We start from the raw sequence: 20467 nt of genomic DNA on the forward strand, positions 1-20467 counted from the left end.
GATTGTTTATCGTTAACCTGAGTTCGTTCAGCACATTACAGAGAACGATGGTCGTTAGTTACTAATATACGGCTTCTTTTTGGGGTGGGGGTGGGGGGTCGTTAGGGGGTAAAATGTTTAAATCACGTACATACTTTATGGAAGATTTATTAAGCTGCCTTTTAGATTTTCTTTGTTGCTCGGAGCTCAGCTTTTATATCTCACATTGCTATGGACAAACAAAATATAATCTTACTATAAAACAATGTGATGTCCTGATCTCCTTCCTTTGTGTTTTCATTCCTACTTTCTGTCAGTAAACTGAAACTTCTGGGATTAAATTCAAAAACCTGCCCCACACGCAATAAACAATATGATAAAGGGGCACCCTGGCGAAAATTATTCTTTTAAAGCAGCTTGTTTCAGAAAGTTATATAGATTTGTAAATTACTTAATTTTTAAAAATGTCCATTCTTCCAATACTTATCAGCTGCTGTATGTCCTGTAGGTAGTGGTGTATTTTTCCAGTCTGACACATTACTCTCTGCTGCCACCTCTGTCCATGTCAGGAACTGTCCAGAGCAGGAGAGGTTTTCTATGGGGATTTTCAGCTGCTCTTGACAGTTCCTGTCTGGGACAGAGGTGGCAGCAGAGAGCACTTCAGAATAAACAAATACACCACTTCCTGCAGGACAGACAGCAGCTGTTAAGTACTGGAAGACTTACCATTTTTAAATAGAGGTAAATTAAAAATCTATATAACTTTCTAAAACTGGTTAATTTGAAAGAAAAAGATTTTCGCCGGGGTACCCCTTTAATACAGGTAAAACCTGCATTTTTTTATTCTAGAAACTGACAACAATTGGGTAGACATAACATAGTAAATAAGGTTGAAAGACTACAAGAGTCCATCAAGTTCAACCAAGAAGAACCCTACTGTGTAGATCCAGAATAAGACAAAAACCATGACCATCCAAAATTCATTCCCGACTCCAATGGCGATCAGAACAATCTCTGGATAAACGTCCTATCACCATAAATCTAATGCCCATAAAACTTGTAATATTATATTTCTCAAGAAAAGCATCCAGACCTCCCTTGAACTTGTTTAATGAATCAGCCATGACAACATCATGTGGCAGAGAGTTCCATAGTCTCACTGCTCTTACAGTAAAGAATATAGAGTTCCATCGTCTCACTGCTCTTTCAGTAAAGAATAGAGTTCCATCGTCTCACTGCTCTTTCAGTAAAGAATATAGAGTTCCATAGTCTCACTGCTCTTACAGTAAAGAATATAGAGTTCCATCGTCTCACTGCTCTTTCAGTAAAGAATATAGAGTTCCATTGTCTCACTGCTCTTACAGTAAAGAATATAGTTCCATAGTCTCACTGCTCTTACAGTAAAGAATATAGAGTTCCATAGTCTCACTGCTCTTATAGTAAAGTGCTCTTATAGTAAAGAATAGAGAGAGTTCCATAGTCTCACTGCTCTTACAGTAAAGAATCTGCATCTGTGCTGATGGTGAAATCTTCTTTCCTCCCCTTGTCATGGTTACAGACCTAGGAGTAAAAAGCCCTCTACAAACATCTCTGTACTGCCCATTCATATATTTGTACATTGTGATCAGATTGCCCCTAATACATGCTATCAAATTCCACTTTACACTAGAAGAGAGTCTGAAGAGAAATTAGAATCTCTGTGTATGAATAAATACATGAAGGGTGAAGAGCGGCCACGACAATCAGCATCTTATACAGCCAGAAAACTAGAGGATAATGTTTATTTTACAGAAGTTTATATCTTCCTAAGAAAAATCCCCGGCATCATTCCATTATGTCTCTTCTCTCAGCCTGCGCACTTTCAGAAGACAAAATGCAGGGTGAAGCTATTCTCCCAAATGCCACAGATCAGCAGGCTGTGATCCATGCATTCTGCCTAGGAATAATGCGCTAATCAAAAGTGACTGCGGGTAACATCGGAATATAATATTGTCATCTCGCAGTTACTAATTCAGGACATGGAACAATAGCTTAAAGTGTGTGAGCTTTGATTTGCATCAGATCCGAACATTGGAGCTCTTTAGGTAGTCTGAATCCAGACAGAGAAAATATGCCCTTTTGGAGAATTACAATTGTAACTGTAATCACAACTTTTCAGAAAGAAGGTATTACATATAGATTTATGCAGCTGGAAAGCTAAAAGTGCTCATAAAAAAAAACTAGGAGTATAAAAAAAGTGGAAGAAAGAATCACATAAAAAAAGGGATAGCAGCCATAAAAAAGAAAGCTGGAAGTTATGGGCTAATAATATTTTTCTTCTATGACTAAACACATTATTTTCAGTAAATAAAATAATAGCAGGTGCCGAGATTGTGGAATAAGACGATTTACCAACATCTCAGAAGTGTATGGAAGATCCCATGCTGATAAATGGAGACTATAGAAATCAAAGTACATGGGAACATCATATCAGTCAGCTTCCCCAGGGAGCTCAGTGGAGCCAGTCCTTCAAGTGCTTTCCGAAAATATAACAACGCTCTGGACTCTTTTTCAACACCATGATTCACTCAAATAAGCCGTGGCTACATGAGATACCATTATACAGGCAGTCATGCCAAGTTGCTGAACACAGTGTTAAAAATTATATTTCATAGATGGCATAAGGTACCAATGGCCTATGTACAGAGTTGGGCTCTATAATGTTTAGAACAGGGATTGGAAACCTTTGGCCCTCCAGCTGTGGCAAAACCACAATTCCCATCGTGCCAGGACAGCAAAAGCTTCCTTGGTTTACGATTGAGAAGCTCCACAAATTGTAAATATAGAACTAGCCTACGTAAATGTTACAGGGAATCTGTCACTAGGTTTAAATGAGGGCAGCATAAACTAGTGACAGAAATGCTGAGAAGATTGGTGTATTTCTTATGTCATTCTGTTCAGCCGTTCTCCTAATATGCGGGAGAGTATTGACAGCTGACTGCCTATTGACAGCATGGGTAGATAACTGCTAATCAGCAGCTGGTGGGCAGAGTTTTTTGCTTCTCATGAATATCCAGGACTACTGGGCTCATGCACATAATGGAGAGGACTACTTATTGTCCATGTTATTCAGGAGGAGATCTCCGGATCAGCTGCACAGAACAATGTAAGTGATACATCATTCTGTTCAGCTTCTCTGTCACTAGTTTATGCCACCCTGACATAGAACACCATAAACCTACTGACAGAGTCTCTTTAAACAGTTTTGGAAATGCGCTGCATTACTTGAGCTAATCCCGCTGTTTCAACCTGATTCAAGTAGCTGCTAGGGGAGACAGTGGCCAAGCTTGTCAGCAGACACGACCTAATGGCTTAAAGGGAAACTAACAGCAGGATAAAAGTCTCTAACCTGATGTTATGTTCACGTTCTCATAGTGCACAAGGCACTGAGAATGAGGGCAATTTTATTACAGTCATCCTCAGCGTCATTTTCAAGAAATCTTGCCTTTATTCTCTATGAATCTGTTTGGAGGCGGGATTATGCAGACTTCTTCTCATTTCAGTTATAAAGGGAACCTAACACTATTATCATGCATATAACGCTGTTAGCAGCTCCTAATAGGCGCTGTCTTACCATACTTTTCCACAGAGTCAAAACTTTTATTGCTTCTTCTTTACAAAACAGACATAGTGCGGACATAGACTGGTGCAGACGCTAGATGAACGGGGTGGTGACAGGCTGTTTCACACTCTAAGGCGCTTCTACGGACCTCTATGGTCCGTAGAAGCACCTTAGAGCGTGAAACAGGCTGTCACCACTCCGTTCATCTAGCGTGTGCTCCCGTTTATGTCCACACTATGGGGGAGATTTACTAAACATGGTGTGAAGTGAAACTGGCTCAGTTGCCCCTAGCAACCAATCAGATTCCACTTTTCATTCCACACAGACTCTTTAGAAAATTAGAGGTGTAATCTGATTGGTTGTTAGGGACAACTGAGCCAGTTTCACTTTACACCATGTTTGATAAATCTCCCCTCATGTCCGATTTGTAAAGAAGAAGCAATAAAAATTTAAGACGACTCTGTGGGCGAGTGCACCTTCTTTTCTCTATATTTTTGAATTTATCATGGACTTGATAAGTTAGCACCGCCCAGGTGGCCAAATCCGGCAACTACCCGCCAGTGGTAATACATATACAGCAGCAATATCCACTTGTGGTGCCACTTATTTTCTCTATTTTTGTGGTCTTACCATACTTGATTTTCTGTCCTTTTAGGGGGTATACCCAAAAATATGCTGTTTTATTACAGAGAGCGCTGCAAGAGGTGAGGTCGGAACTAGTCATCTGGGTGTGTCCGGGCCGTGACTAGTCACGGCTCTCGCCTGTCAGCGTGCTCTACAGGGAATGACTGACAGGCAAAGAAGCACGCCAGAATAAAACAACGTTTTCAATTATATACCCCCTAGGAGGACGGCATACCAAGTATGGTAAGACAACGTTTTAGAAGCCCAATGAGGAGCTGCTAAAAACGTTATAACATCAGAACTCTGCAGCGCTAAAGATCATCCGGATGGTACTGCAGTACCGGCCGGGATGATCTTTTCTGAGACCGGCTGTTCTTTGACCCGGCCGGGTCACGGAATGGCTGGTCTTTTACAAGGTCTGAACATGGCCTAATAGTGATCAGTTCCCTTTAAGAACCACAAATACTAAAGTGATTCAATTACTGTAACATATATTACCCTACAATTCTCCCTTTACTGCTGCCCAGAGAATATGACAGTGCTGGTCCCCTGCTCCCCTGTGCATTCCCTATACAACACTTAACAGAAGGGAAACTTTTTTACAATTCTTTATAGATCCCATAAATCCATCAGTGCATTGCAAACAAATAAAATGCCTGAAGGATTGATGTTTCAGAAAAAGCCTTAAACCTGTTCAGTGAAGAGAGAGGCAACACTGAGCATTATTCATGGTACATGAGACTCAGAGGAGACTCTAGTACTGGTTCTCCAGAACTTTGGTCAGAAATGACCATAGAGTGGTATGTAGCTACTCTATGGCAAGTGTGCGGAGGTGAATCAATACACATTTTATTGGTTTATGCAAAATAATGAAAAAAGAGTATTATCCCAACATATATTCCTAAAATATGAAACATTGATCCTTTATGTAAGTAAAGGGGGCTTGCCTACATAGCTGCTCCATATGCAACTGTTTTATTAAAAATTACTACCACTTTTCTACCAAGTTTGGTTAGATCAGGAATGGGGAAACTTCGGCCGTCCAGCTGTTGCAAAACTACAATTCCCATCATGCTTGGACAGTTAAACTAAAGCTCCTATCTGCCACTGCAGACGAGAGGAGCGCTCACGACTCCACGCATAGGACACACCACCGAATACGAATACTGTACTTACATTATAAGGGACTATTAGGACCTTAGATCAGTGATAGCCACTGCTATACTAAATCTTAGTGGTCCTAGTCCACCCACCGTGGTATTGTGAGTACAAAAACAACTGTCCATTGATTGGGTTATTTTGATACTGCATCCTAACAGCAGGTTCATCTGTTAATACGTCTTGCTATTTACCATATGTCATTTCTTGTGCTTGCCCCTGATGATATCACTGCAACAATTTGACTGAAACATGTTGGGTAAAGGTGACTAGGCAACACATTTTTCTATGAGACTACAAACTAGTTACCCTCAAACCTGGGTATTTCTGTTATGAATGATATAATAGACTGACCGACACTGGTCATAGACTTACCTTATTGTGTTGCACTGTAAGACCGTCACTGGTCATTGTGGATGTATGGACCGACAGGGGTCCTAGATTTCTTGTTTTGCGTTACTAACATACCAACACGGGTCACTTTGTAAACCATGGTGTGTTATTAATAGACTGACACGGGTCATTTTATGGACTATATTGCATTGTAAACCACTGACTGACACTAGTCTGGAATTTTTGATGGTTATAGGTAAGACCCGGACAGGCACGGACGGTGTACAGCCTAGACTGGTCTGACCTACTGACAGCCGACATCTATGACTGCCTTATTGTATACTTGTACATATTTATAGGAGACTGTTGCCATCTTCCAGTGATTGTACAACAGCCAGTGGGTCATTTTGCACAATAAATTATAATTAAATTACGCATAGCCCTATTTTTGTCTTTATTTAGTATGTGTTGCGATGGACTTGAATATCTTTGATGGTGTTATATACAAACTGTGTGTGTGTGTGTGTGTATATAATTGTAGTTTTGTAACAGCTCCGGGGCTGAAGGTTCTCCATTCCTAGCTTAGGTTTATAAGATATAACTTACAAATAAAAAAGGCAGTTAAAGGCATTAAAGAGGGCCTGTCACCCGGGATTCCGGCGCAGAGCCCGCCCGACCCCCCCGGTGTAGCCCCGGATACTTACCCTTTGCTGGAAGTCCCGCTCCTGGATCCGGTCCCCAGACGGAGATATCGGTGCCCGAAGCTGAGAGCACGCTGTATGCCAATTACCAGAGATGAGTCCGATGCCCATAGAGAATAACTGGAGCCGTCATTCTCTATGGGTGTCGGATTCATCTGTGGTGCGCACGCACATGGCTGCAGACGGCGACATCTTCGTCCCGGGACCGAATCTAGGAGCGGGACTTCCAGCAAAGGGTAAGTATCCGGGGCTCCACTGGAGTGTCCAGTGACTGGTTCCCTTTAAAAATTCATCTAAAAACAAACCTACTCTTTCTTTGCATCTGAATAGTCAGATTTAAAGTATTACTGTTGTATTTTCTCTTGCAGAAATCAATAGTCCAGGCAATTTTAAGAAACTTTGTAGTTGGGTTTATTAGGTCATTATCTGCATTCAAAAAGACTTTCCCCAGGTCCCCCCCCCCTCCCTGCTCATTATCAGGATATCATGTCTTGTTGCATCATACTTGCCCCTGTCTGTTCTATGGAGAGGGGAGGGAAATTAGTCGGCAGCAGAGAGCAGAGAACAAAGGATTACACAGCGGGATTTGTGTGAAAGCCGATATTCAGAGGTTAGATAGGTCAGTACTGACTTCAGAGGAGATAGCCCAGTGATGTAGCTGTAAATTAACTCTTTGTTGTCCTGTTTTGGTGCCTCATCTCCCTCCACCCCTCCCCTCTCCATAGAGAACCATGAAGACAGGGGGGAGAGCTTCAAACTGCTTTCTCATGATAAAAATGCGTTTTTCGGCTAATAAACCTGTGAAGATGTTAACAGAGTGATGTGAATTAAAAAAAACTAAAAAAAAAAAACTAAAAAAAAAAAGGTTTATGTTTGTAAACTTTGTGTTGGTACATGAATTTCCCTGGACTGACAAACCACCTGTGTGAATGGTTCTTTTGTTTCTTGCTTTGCTTTCTCATTAGGTTGGCCACCTAGTGTTCTCATTTTTCCTCTCATTTCTGGTATTGCCAACAGGGAACAATGTACCAAAACTAAGTAAAAGTGCTGTGATGTGAAATGTAATATTATAACAATTTAGTATTTTTTTACTTACCTGCCTGGAGCAGCTGCAGCAAGGTGTGTGCTCTGACCATGTAAGAGGCAGACCTGCAGAAACTCAGGGGTTTTATAGGAAAATTTGCAAAGCATTGTGGGGGCTCCCAAGGGTATAAAACCCCATTAGGTGTAAATGATTGTGTGGATTGTGAAGTTTTGTACTATGCTACAGAGTGGAAAGCAGCAAGCTGACTACTATCATGTGAATTTTTTGTGGAGTAAAATAAAAGTCCTTTGGATTATTGATCTCTTTGAATACCCCATGCCTAAAAAAAAAACAATTACAAAGTTTCTTAAAATCCCATGCCTAAAAAAAAAAACAATTACAAAGTTTCTTAAAATCGCATGTACTATTGATTTCTGCAAAAAACAAAAAAAGACAGGTACACTTTAAGTGTAGTAGTTCACACTACGTATATGTCCGGCCGTAGTTCGTACTACTTCGAAACTACTGCTGTGTGAAAAATAGACATGCTGGCGAATTGCGATCATACGGGCGAACCGCGAACATACGCCCGTAGTACAGTTATGCTTCCTAGCTTGTTTCGAAGCGATCTGAGGCAGGTCATTTACTTGGAAATCTTCGCCCAGCCCAGTAAACCACACAAAACCTTTTTAATATAAAAATAATGTTTGATTTGGCTGAAAAAAGTATTCCATACGGGGCCGCATTGAAATCCACGGCCGTGAGTTGGAACAGTTCCGGCCGCAAACAATGGTCTTTTTTCACGGCGCCATATACGATCCGGCCGTAGGCTCATACGTAGTGTGCATTGTGTGGGCGTATATCGTATACTTTCAAGCGTACGCATCAACCCCAAAACTATGGGCGTATATTCGCAGTTCGCACTACGGCCGGCAATATACGTAGTGTGAACATAGCCTAAACATCAATTTAGATGTATAGATTGACATAAATCACAGCAGCTCAGGTGGTGCCTCATAATAACCTGATCATACGAATAAGAGAGGGCACCCTGTAAGTGCAATTTCCCAAATTGCAGTATTTACAGTTGTCATTTTAAAGACATTTCTTTTATTCTGATAGCACAATGCTGTGTGGCCTTATCTCATAATGATGTACTATTCCCCACACAATGAAAATCTACATAGTCATCTCGGAAAGCTTCGGCAGCACTTGACTTTCCCCCAGATGTAATTGATGGTTAAAAGTGTTTGCTTACTTTAGTTCCAGTTGCTTCATTTTCTTTTGCGCTGCGCTCATGCTTATCTTTAGGTCATCTTTTGCGCGTTCGGCAATCAGGCATCGCTGCTGTAGTTCCTCCAGCTTCCTGTAATCTTTCTCATTTCCCCGGCCTTCTCGATACACCTGCAACAAGAGATTGGATCATGTTGGCAATAGATTACTATGAAGGATTGAAATGTAGTCGCGGGATAGGGGCCGAGTTAGAAAGTCAAAAGCGAAATGAGTCACCTTCCTACGTAGTGGATCAAGGAAGAAATTTGTGTTTGCTCATGTAGATTTATGCTTTTGCCAGTATAATTCCATAGGAGTCTGAAAGCTATGCAAAACAGCGTCATCAGCTGCTCAGCCGCGATTGGCTGAGCACAGTTATGCTCAGCCAATCGCGGCTGAGTAGCTGATGACGCGGCAGAGGGCGGCCGGCGCGGTTCGGCCGTCCGTCCGAAGATGACATCATTGGCACAAGATGGCGGACGGAGGTCGGCAAGAAGCAGGTATGTATAGAGCAATACACTTCCGTGTACACGGGTGGGGGTGGTGAAACACGGGGAAGGGGGCGATTCACTAACATAACATACATTACAAAGTTGTATAACTTTGTAATGTGTGTTATTTAGTGAATAATTGTTTAGCGCCGCACTACCCCTTTAAACGCAGCATTAACCTAGTGACAGATTCCCTTTAATGTTTCTAGGAATTGCTTTGCTTCAAAAATGCTCCAAATGCTCTTGTATACTTGTACCCTTTAACCCCTTATCATATGTACAGTGCTCTGGGATCAAGAGCAGTTTAAGATTATTATATTATTAACTGCACACAAATACAGCAGCCAAGTGGTACCTTGGTTTAAGAGTAACTTGGCTTAGAAGCGTTTTGGTTTAAGAGCTCACAGTTTTTCAAAATTGTGACTTGGTTTAAGAGCAGTGCTTTGGTTTAAGAGCTCCCTGTACTGGGTGGGAGGGGGAGTGTGTGGGGGGAGGGGGTCAGGGTCTGCATAGCGGGGTCTACAGCCCTGTACTCTGACCCCGGAAGTCTAGCTCACCTTCCAAATCATAGCAGATCCACTTCAGGCTGGGGCTTACATCAGGGGACAGGACTATAGAGGTAATCTCTTCATAGCTAACCTCTCTCTCCCCAGATGGAGAGTGCTGCATGTATGTGCTTACATATGTCCTGCTCATTCCTTCATCCCTGCAGTCTCTGTCAATCCTGATTGGTCAATGCTGAACACACACCCCATCCCCATTGCTGTCATGTGACCACACACCCCTCTGACAGCAGTCCTGCTTTTCTATTCTAGCCTGTTGTACTACACTACTGCATTATGGGCATCTGCAGTTCTATCCTCTATCTACAAATTGCTGCTGTGTTTTTCAGGTTTATGCAGTTAGTATACATTATACACCACATCCTGGTTGCTATACTGTCCAGTAACTTATAATATCACAGATTCTGCTGTTTCTAAATGTTTGTTTCATTTGTTTTACTTGTTATTCAGAATAGAAGATCATTATTTTTGGGGGGTGGAACCAATTGTCTGCATTTCAATGATTTCCTATGGGAAATTTTGCTTTGGTTTAAGAGTGGATTTGGATTACAAGCGCGGTCCTGGAACGAATTATGCTCGTAATCCAATTCACAACTGTATTTGCCAATCACCACCTGTTCACCCACCACCACCAAGCTCTTAAAGGGGTTATCCATTTAGAAAAACGCTTTTGTCTCCAGTTCAGGTGCGGTTTGCAATTAAACTCCATTCACTTCAATGAAACAGAGTTGCAAAACCTGCACCCAAACTGGAGACAAGAGTGGTGCTGTCTCTGGAAGAAAGTGGCCATGTTTTTCTGACGCTGGATAACCCCTTTACAGATCAGCACCAAAGGAATAAATACAGTTTTAAAAAACCTAATAGAAATAAAGAGGCTTGTATAATATAATATTCTTTTACCTTCTCCAGTTCTTCCTCTGCTGCGCGCTTGTCTCTTAAGGCGCGTTCAATAAGGCTTTGCTTTTCAGCACATTCCTTTACAGAAAAAAATAATCATTTCAATGAATAGCATAACATACTGAGTAACAAATGCATTTTTCTTTTCTCTAGACAGGCGCAACTTGGATTGCAATTTACACGTCTCATTGCTAGTATGAAGTACTGGAGGCGGCCTTTTATTTTTGTGAATGAACATAAATAATAAAGCTAACTCGGTAGATATCCCTATAACTAAAGTGTAACTATCATTTAAATTTAGTACAAATAGTACAAATAGTACAAGCGATTTTAAGAAACTCTGTAAAAGGTTTTATTAGGTTCTTTCTGTACTAAAAAGCTGTTTCCCAGCCCCCCCCCCCTTCTTATCTGTGTATTATCAGGCAAAGTCGTCTTCATTACAGAGGATTAAAGTAAAGACGGGTTCTGCTGAGTCCATTATAACCTATGGAGGGGGGAGGGGCCAAGGGGGTGAGTGAGAATGAAGAGGACAGAGCCAGCTCCTGCTGTTTGCAGACTGTCTGGGCACATAAAACGCTGGATTCATAAGTCATAAAGGTCAGTGCTTATCTGGGAGCTTGGTGAGAGAAGATTACAGGATATTGTTTTGTGCAGGACTTGAAGGCCCCTCCCCTCTCCATAGAGCATAATGGACACAGAAATCCTGCGTCTTCTGAAGTGAGGGGGGTAGGAAAACAGGTTTTTTGGTACAGCAGGAAACTATTTTGCTTAACAAAGCGTATTACAGAGTTTCTTAAAATCGCTTGAACTGTTCATTCTTATTGATCCCTGAAAAGTGACAAATAAATTACAGTTATGCTTTAACTTAGTGCAAATATATCTTGCTACAATAGAGCTATGTAAGGGCATTTACATCAAATACGAGACACTGGAACTGATGTTGAGAAAAATGGGAAGTTGAAGGTAAATCTTGTAAAGCTTAACTGGTATCCACGGAACGTGGGAATGCAGCCTTAGGGCTGCACCCAACTTCTGCAGCCACAGGTAATCAAATGCTGCATGCTCAGGGGTCAGACGAAACAGAGCGTGCTCGAGGTTCATCCATTTCTAGTATTAACCAGCTTTAACTTAGCATGATACTGTAAGGCGAATGTACTTTCACTTTAACTCTTGAATAGAACAGCGCCGGCGCGGGGAAGCCAGTGTCGCAGTCCTTTTTTTTTTTTTTTTTTTAACAGCAGCCTGGTACCCACACATGACGCATGAGCACTGGCCCGGGGTGAAGCACTGGAGGAGGGCCGGCCACCCCCACTGTGATGAAACCCCCGCCCCTCTATGACACGGCTCCATTACAATCAATGGAGTTGCGTCAGAGTGGCGGGGTTTTCTCCCATTGGGGGGGCGGGCTGTCCCGCCTCCAGTGCTTCTGCCAGGGGCCATTGCTCGTAATAGGCTGGTGCCATGTGCGGGGACCCCGTAAACCACGGTTTAAAAAAGAAAAAGAAAAAAAAGGGCTACGGCACTGGTTCCCCCGCGCTGATGCCATTCTATTCATGTGCAACACTGTGCTGATGGTACATTCGCTTTAAGAAGGTCAAAGCCCCTCTGTTTTTAAAGATAGGCCTATAAAGTATGCTTTTATCAGACACTGTACAAATTACATATACAATGGGAAATAAATATATTTCAAGAGATCAATTCGAAATACTAAACATGACCACAGCAGGGAATTCTCTGGATTTCCTAAGCAATAAAACAATGATTTGGTAAGTAAAATCGAGCTGTTGTGTTATTTTAGCTGCAGAAAACATGACTCTGTATTATATCCAACAACAGATGAGATTATCTAAGCTTGTAGTGTGGGCTACATATTAACCACCACTAACATTTCAATATTATAGGTAACAGCTTTTTTTTTTTTTTAAGTTTCTTTTTTTTTTCATTTAAATGCAGACATTTTAAGCTGAAAGAAAATTATTTTGCAGAATTCTTAATGGCCTAAACTGTATTCACACTACAGTCAATGAAAAGAAAAACGGGAAAAAAAAAAAAAAAAAAAAACAAAAAACACACATTCATCCACAGATTTTACTGACATTTCTCAAATTATCCCCTAAGTGTTAAGCGCTACTATTTGCATTTAATGAGCACTAAATGGTACTGAATTATAAGAACTTTTCACTGACTATAGAATCATTCCGCTTGCATTGAAGAGCACTATGCCATGATTTAGAAAAACATAATGTACTGTTAATCACACTTAATTTAAATAGGAAATTTGCCAATTTCAAAAGGCATTTATAGGATTTGCAATGCGACTCTATGGAAGTGCTGCAACTATACAATCTGCTATTACTAGACACAAGTTAGAAAACATTTACATACTCAGGGGGGGGAAAAAGCTTCAGATCAGTTCAGTGCAACCAAACAGCTGTCTGTTCTTGCTTTATGGAGCTGTCTAGGATTAGAAACTGGGATGTGTTTTTTTAATCTGGAGCAGCATCAGTCTAGTCCATGGCGGTGGCATAGCTACCATAAAGGCAGACTACGCCACTGCTATGGGGCCTGTGGATTAAGAGGGCCTGCAAGCATGAACTGCTGGGCCTTTAACTGAGAGTGTTCGTGGTGAATCCTCACAAAAAAAGTACTGCAGAGTTCTGATTGACAGAGCAAAAAGCCATTGGCTTCCTGCCCAGGCAGATTCTCTTGTGGCTGGACACAGCATTGCACCTCCAGCTACTCAAGGCTGCTCTCTGTCCAAGTTCAAATAGCGTAATTCGTGGGCTTCAGAAAGAATGCCAGGACACTGCACCAGGCCAGATGAGGGTGTATATGGGGAGGGAGGAGATATATTTTCTTTAAAAAAAAAAAACAAAAAAAAAACTGGGTAACCATAAAGCTACTCTGTACCCCCAATCTGCCCCCGCAAACCACTTTTACCTTCGGATAGCTGCTTTTAATCCAAGATCTGTCCGTTCGGCAGGTGATGCAGTTATTGTCCTAAAAAACAACTTTTAAACTTGTAGCCCCGTGTCAAACTGGCGTTGACTAAAATGTTTATGCCCTACACCTGCACCGCCCTCTCCATCATTAGGAACACCCCTGGGCAGGATTTCTTCTTAACCCTGCATATTTATTGGCTCGTTAAAGCATATGTGCAGTGTTCAGACAAGTGATTATTAGGAGAAATCCTGCCATTCCTAATGGTGAAGAGGGCGGGGAGGAGGGACGGAGAGGTGGTGCAGGCCTAGTGCACAGAAATTCTGGGCAACCCCAGTTTGACACAGGGCTGCAAGTTTCGAAGTTGTTTTTTAGGACAATAACTGTATCGCCTGCCGAACGGACCCCAGGACAGATCTTGGATTAAAAGCAGCTATCTGACAGTACAAGCAGTTTTGAGGGGGGAGGGGGGCACATTGTGGGTACAGAGTCGCTTTAAAGAGCACCAGTAGTCAACTCCCCAAAAATGAGATGTCTGTACCAATTTCTGACAATTCACCTAATATCATTGAACATATTGAATATTAGGTGATGGGGATGATTAAGGGGTGTGTAGCATATTTCTTAGTCTATAATACACATTTTATAGCAAGAAAATACCTTACTAAAAATGTCTGCTGTGTCAGACCACCCTGAGTGTTTCTCTAATGTTCAGGCAAAGTGCTGAAGAAGTGCTGTGCCTGACTGCTGAGTGAAGTGTGCAAAGACTGATAGCTGCACAGTCCTCACCCTTCTCCTGCCAGACACCGATCTGTGAGATCACTGCCAGGCACTGAATAGTCACATGACTGGGAGGAGTATTCACATTAGGTAGGGGCAATCTGTATTAAATTAGAGTGTGTGTGTATATTATATATATATATATATACACGTATTATGTTTGTGTATGGTGATGTAGGAAAGGGTGCGTGAGACTGTATAGTGCTGTAGTAGCATTGTGTATGTCTGTGGGTTTGTAACAGCTGTGGGTGTATTTTGATGTGGCAGAGCTGAATGTGTATGATGCAGCAAAGTTCATTAAAAAGGAGTACTCCTGCGCCCCCCCCCCCAAAAAAAATAAATAAAAAAAATTAACACACATTACAAAGTTATATAACTATCTATATACATATAGAACATTAATGTCTACATCTGGTAAATAGGTACATACCCTCTGTAGTATGGAGATTTCATTGGTCAATTGTGAAATCTTTACATTAGACAGCTTTTTAGCACTATCGACCTGAAAAAAAAAAGTAACCACATTTTAGACTTACAAGGCATCATACATAAATAATCAGGAAATAAACAGATACATAAATAAGGGATCTGCTAGATCGGTGCTTGTTTACTGTGCCTAGTACACGGCCGATAATCGTTTAACAAGGGCTGCATGGACATCATTACCGATGTCCTTGCAGCCCTTAAACTGCATCCATTACCTATCCATGGTCCAGGGCTCCTCTTGCGGTCCGCTTCTCCCTGGGTCTTGCGCGCTGCAGCTTCAGAGCGGCCTCTCAGCTAAGAGCTAAGAGAAGCAGAGCACAGGAGGAGCCCTGGACCGTGGATAGGTAATGTATTTACTTTCCAAACATGTCAGCCGCACACCGCTATTAAACGTAGCGATGCGCGGTCGGCGCCCGACAATTATAGGTCCAAACCTATATGTCAACAATCAGCCGATGATCGTTGTCATCGGCTGATCATTGTGTTTATTTCACGGAGCAATAATCGTCTGGATAGGGCCGATTGTTCCGTGTAATAGTACCCCAATGTTGGAACAACAGCTAGCTGCACCTTGGGATCTTATGGCCATTGTTCATGGCCCTCTTGCATCTCTGCCCCCAGTCATCAAACACTCTCTTATTCTACGGGACACCATATTAGCTTGGAAAAGCTGCACGTTTGAAATATACTTTGTCAATGCAATGCTCTAAGCGTTTTCCATTATGGAAAAAAAAAAACCCAGATTTCTCTCTTTACTCTTAACGCGATGGGATTGGCTCTCAGACCTATATGGCTTTTTGGGGGAAAATGTACTAAAGTGCTTAATAACCCGCATATTATTAACCATGTGAGTACCAGCATAATGGACTTTAGGAAACATATAAATGAAGTTTGGAGAGAAACCCAACTCAAATTATTGCATCATGCGATTTATGCTTTTAAAACCCCCCCCATATCTCCGAAGCTATCCAATAGGAAAGCGGAGTGTCCTAAATGTGGTACACCTAAAACAGATTTATTATATGGAATTTGGCAATGTCCATGTTAAATACACTATTGGAAGGAAATCTTATTATACAAGTAGTATTTTTCATATAACATTAGATGAAGTCAATCCCGGAGAATCATGCAAAAATCTTCCAGCTATAATGCATGTAATATTAACCCCTTAACGACAAAGGGCGTAAATGTACGCCCTCGCGTCGTTAAGGGCATTCAAAGGGGGGCTGTGCGGCGACCCCGCTTTGAACCGCCGCGATCCCGGGTGCTATCGTGGCCACTAATTTACCTTTTAAATGCAGCTGTCAAAGTTGACAGCTGCATTTAAAAGGCTTCTGTCCCCCATCGTTGGTGGTCTAGTGGGCAGATTAAATATTATTTTCTCACTGTCCAAGCTCCCCTTGATAAAGTTGTCTGCACTATGTAGCGTTGTATCTTTCTATATAACGAATAATTTAAGAATATTTGGGCAGGATGCCCAATGCTTTTTTAAACAGTATTAAAATGATATTCAGTTATGAGGTGGGACAGCATGTAAACCAACCTCGATCATTGTCAATATGATTGTGAGGAAAGGAGAAGTACTCTGGTATGGCAATGACTTAGATCCTCCCATCTTCATTTCTGTACTATACTGCTACAGCATTATATACTGCATAGGCTCAGCATAACAGTGTAGGTATACTATATATAAAATGGCATTAAACTATTATATGGTATATATTGACAGCCACTGTGATTCCATTCACCAAATAGTAACAGGATAGCAGTGTGTAAATTCTGTCATAGGCTTCAATGTACCTAACAGCACTCATCCCTGCAATAAAATCATTATTTGCATATTTCCTCTGAGAGGCGGCTAACATATCTCTAAAGTCCATTTTGTTGTTTAATAGAATTATTTTAAAGCATTTTATTAAATAGCTGTGTACCAGGAAATATTTTTTTTCAGGCTTAAGCCCAGATAAAAGGATTAAAAAGGATTATATTATAAATAAAAAAAAGGGAAAAATAATAAAGCAAAAAGAATATGGCGCATAAACAGAACAGCAAAGAGTTTAAGTTTATTGGTACAAAACAGAAAACTTTCTATACTTTGGAATGTTGGTAGGTATGGTGGGTATACTTGTAGGTGCTATATTCTGATGTATAATTTATACAAAATGTATATATATATATATACACACTATATATATATATATATATATATATACACACACACACAATAATAATAATAATAATATTAGATGAGAGCAATGAATGATTTAAAAATAATAATAATAATTAAATGAGAGCAGTGAATGTTTTATTTTAAAAAAATTACCTTTTTTTGGCATTTTTAAAAAACACTCACTATAGTAAGCACATTACATAGGAATCGCATATATTTGCAGTTAAAAGCAGCAATGCATCTACTAAGTAGTGTGGTGCTGTCTCTGGAAGGAAATCAGCCATGTCCCTTTAATTCTGAACGACCCCCTTTCACGTAAGATCCACAATGCTTAAAGGGATACTTCAGCGAAAATCTTTTTCTTTCAAATTAACTGTGTCAGAAAGTTATTTAGATTTGTAATTGACTTCTATCTAAAAAAATCTAAAATCCAATACTTATCAGTTGCTGTATGTCCTGCAGGAAGTGGTGTATTCTTTCTAGTCTGACACAGAGCTCTCTGCTGCCACCTCTGTCCATATCAGGAACTATCCAGAGTAGTAGCAAAAGTAGAAAACCTCTACTGCTCTGGGCAGTTCCTGACATGGACAGAGGTGGCAGCAGGGCCGTATTTACCACTAGGAACCAATGGTGTTTTTAGTCTCCCACCTCCTGTTCAGACTTGCAAGTATATCTGGTGTCTTTTCCAAGGGGGGTGGGGGGGTATGGTGGTATTGGTCAGGTCTGGTATTGCCAATCGGTGTGTGAAGATGGGGCGTCTTCAAGTTTAGTGCCTAGGGCAAAAGCAGTTGTTAATACGGCCCTGGGTGGCAGCAGAGAGCACCGTGTCACAGTAAAAAGAAAACACCACTTCCTGCAAGACATACAGCAGTTGATAAGTACTGGAAGACTGGAGATTTTTAAATAGAAGTAAATGACAAATCTATATAAACTTTCTGAAACAAGTCGATTTTTGACGGAGTACCTCTTTAAACTTCCAGTTGTCCATTGAAGGTTTGTAACAAGAGTTTCATATAAAGGTGCATTATATTCGACATGTACTTTTTCTACACGTTGCCATTACCTGAAAGGTTGCAGATAACTAAATTATTAATTAAACCCAATATTACAGCATCGGCATTTCCTTTTACTCTAGATAGAAATGTTCTCAGAAAAACAACATTTTTAATATTTGCATTTGTGGACTACAACGATGCATAAATAATGAATAATATAAAATGTGATATGAAACCGGCTTAATATCATTTCACTCTTCAAGTGCTGATTGTGGACAATTTACAGCTGATGGTGTCTCATGGCGGCACTATAGGAAAATAGACTCATCCGAAAAATATTTGTCCTGTGCAAAACACAAAATGAACTTTTCTCCTCCCTGCCAGACTTACTTTCTTTCGCAATACTCTGTAGCTTTAATATTTAATGAGATGGCTGCAGACAGCAGAATCTGCACACTGGCAAAGTTCCCCTCTCCAAGGGATTTGGGTAAATCTTTGTTTCATTATGATAAGGTACATGGGTTACAACAATGCAGATGACCCTCCCAAAGCCGAATCACAGATCACTCAGAGAATGACAACAGTACAAACTATTTCTGCACTGTATACTATTATTGTAAGTGGGTAACTTGTAGCACAACAACAGCTGATTTACAGTTTAACCACATAGAACAAGATGCTTCTATAATCTTATCTTAAAGTGTCACTGTCGTGTTGTTTATTTTTATTTTTATTTTCTTTGCAGAAATCAATAGTCCAGGAGATTTTAAGAAACTTTGTAATTGGGTTTATTCAGCAAATATGCCATTATCTGCATTCAAAAAGACTTTGAAATTCAAAAAGATGTAGCTGTAAATGAACTCTTTGTTGTCCTGCTTTGGTGCCTCATCTCCCTCCACCCCTCCCCTCTCCATAAAAAACCATGAAGACGGGGGAGAGCTTCAAACTGCTTTTTAATAATAAAAAAGCATTATTCAGCTAATAAACCCAATTACAAAGTTTCTTAAAATCGCCTGTACTATTGAATTCTGCAAAAAAAAATTTAAACGACAGGGACACTTTAATCTTTATTGTACAGTGTATTTATAAGCTGCATATACTGTAGGTTAAGAGTAGTGTGAATGATAGACAGATAGGTCATCTCCCCAGCTGTCCTTTAATATAAGCATGCTAGACTGCTAAAACAAAACGTACCATATCCCTTTGACTTAACGTGTCCCTGTCGTTATAACTTTCTAGATCTAAAATCAACAGTAGATGTGATATAAAGAAAGTTTGCAACTTCCATTCATTTTTTTTGTTATCATGGAGAACACGGCACTTCCTGTTTTCCCTGTTTTTTTGCTCAAAGAACGGGAAACAGTCAGAAAACAGGAAGTCCGGTGTATCCCAGGCCATCTGAGCGCTCACAGAGAGAAGGCAACCATGTGATTGATGGAGACATTGGGCCGTAACTCTCTGTACTGGCCGGAATTCCTGTGTTTAGTCTGTTTTTTTCAACCAGCACAAGTCAGAAAATCTACCTTCAGGAGACTGGACGTGGATACAGTAAGTATAGCTGTTATATAGCAGCCTTCAGGAGACTGGACCTGGATACAGTAAGTATAGCTGTTATATAGCAGCCTTCCAGAGACTGGACCTGGATACAGTAAGTATAGCTGATATATAGCTGCCTTTAGGAGACTGGACCTGGATACAGTAAGTATAGCTGTTATACAGCTGCCATCAGGATACTGGACCTAGATACTGGTAAGTATAGCTGTTATATAGCTGCCTTAAGGAGACTGGACCTGGATTTCTGGTAAGTTCCGCTTTGTTTTACAGCAAGATAACAACAAAAAAATAATGAATGTATATGGCAATCTTGCTTTTTTCACATCTACTGTTGATTTAGATTTTGATAACTATAACAACAGGGACAGTTTCAGTTGTCAGTGTACAGCCTGTTGGACCTATTCTAGACTATCGCAAATTATAGTCAAGTACAGTCCCTGAGAGGCTAAAGGACAAGTGCCATGAAAACATTTTTCCCAGTAATTGAAGCACATTACAAAGTTATATAACTGTGTAATATGCTTCAATCACCTATCTGCCTCCCTTCCCTATCTTTTCCCCCCTCCACCCCCAACCAGGAAATGTCCTGACTCACACAGACCTAATGACTGTCTTCACCGTCACCAGGCTCTTCTCTCAGCTCCTTCTCCTGTTACACTAGCCTCCCCCCTCCCCTGCCTTGTCAGGTGACAGGCTTGCTCAGCTCCCATTGGCTGATTAACTGCAAGCCATCACTTGGACTGGGGAGGGGGGGCTGCTGTAACAGGAGCTAGAGCAGCCCTCCTGCTGATGACTCATCCTCACAAGAAGGAGCTGCCTGGTGACGGTAGTAATGAGGTCTGTGTGAGTTAGGACACTTCCTGGTGGGGTGTGGAAGTGGGAAAAGACAGGGAAGGGAG

At 41.0% G+C, this 20467-nt stretch overlaps 1 protein-coding gene across 1 annotated transcript in view; it reads right to left on the bottom strand.

Moving 5' to 3' along the window:
• The window catches only part of SCLT1 (sodium channel and clathrin linker 1), a 103985-nt gene that overhangs the window by 28376 nt on the left and 55142 nt on the right, over positions 1-20467 (bottom strand). Inside the window, exons 15-17 of the mRNA XM_069978600.1 lie at positions 14794-14865; positions 10647-10721; positions 8679-8824 (exon numbers count right to left, since the gene is read on the bottom strand). Coding sequence (XP_069834701.1) covers positions 8679-8824; positions 10647-10721; positions 14794-14865 — 293 coding nt within the window. The remainder of the gene's footprint in view (positions 1-8678; positions 8825-10646; positions 10722-14793; positions 14866-20467) is intronic.

The sequence above is a fragment of the Dendropsophus ebraccatus genome, chromosome 7 (genome assembly GCF_027789765.1).
Source record: "Dendropsophus ebraccatus isolate aDenEbr1 chromosome 7, aDenEbr1.pat, whole genome shotgun sequence".
Lineage (NCBI taxonomy): Eukaryota > Metazoa > Chordata > Amphibia > Anura > Hylidae > Dendropsophus > Dendropsophus ebraccatus.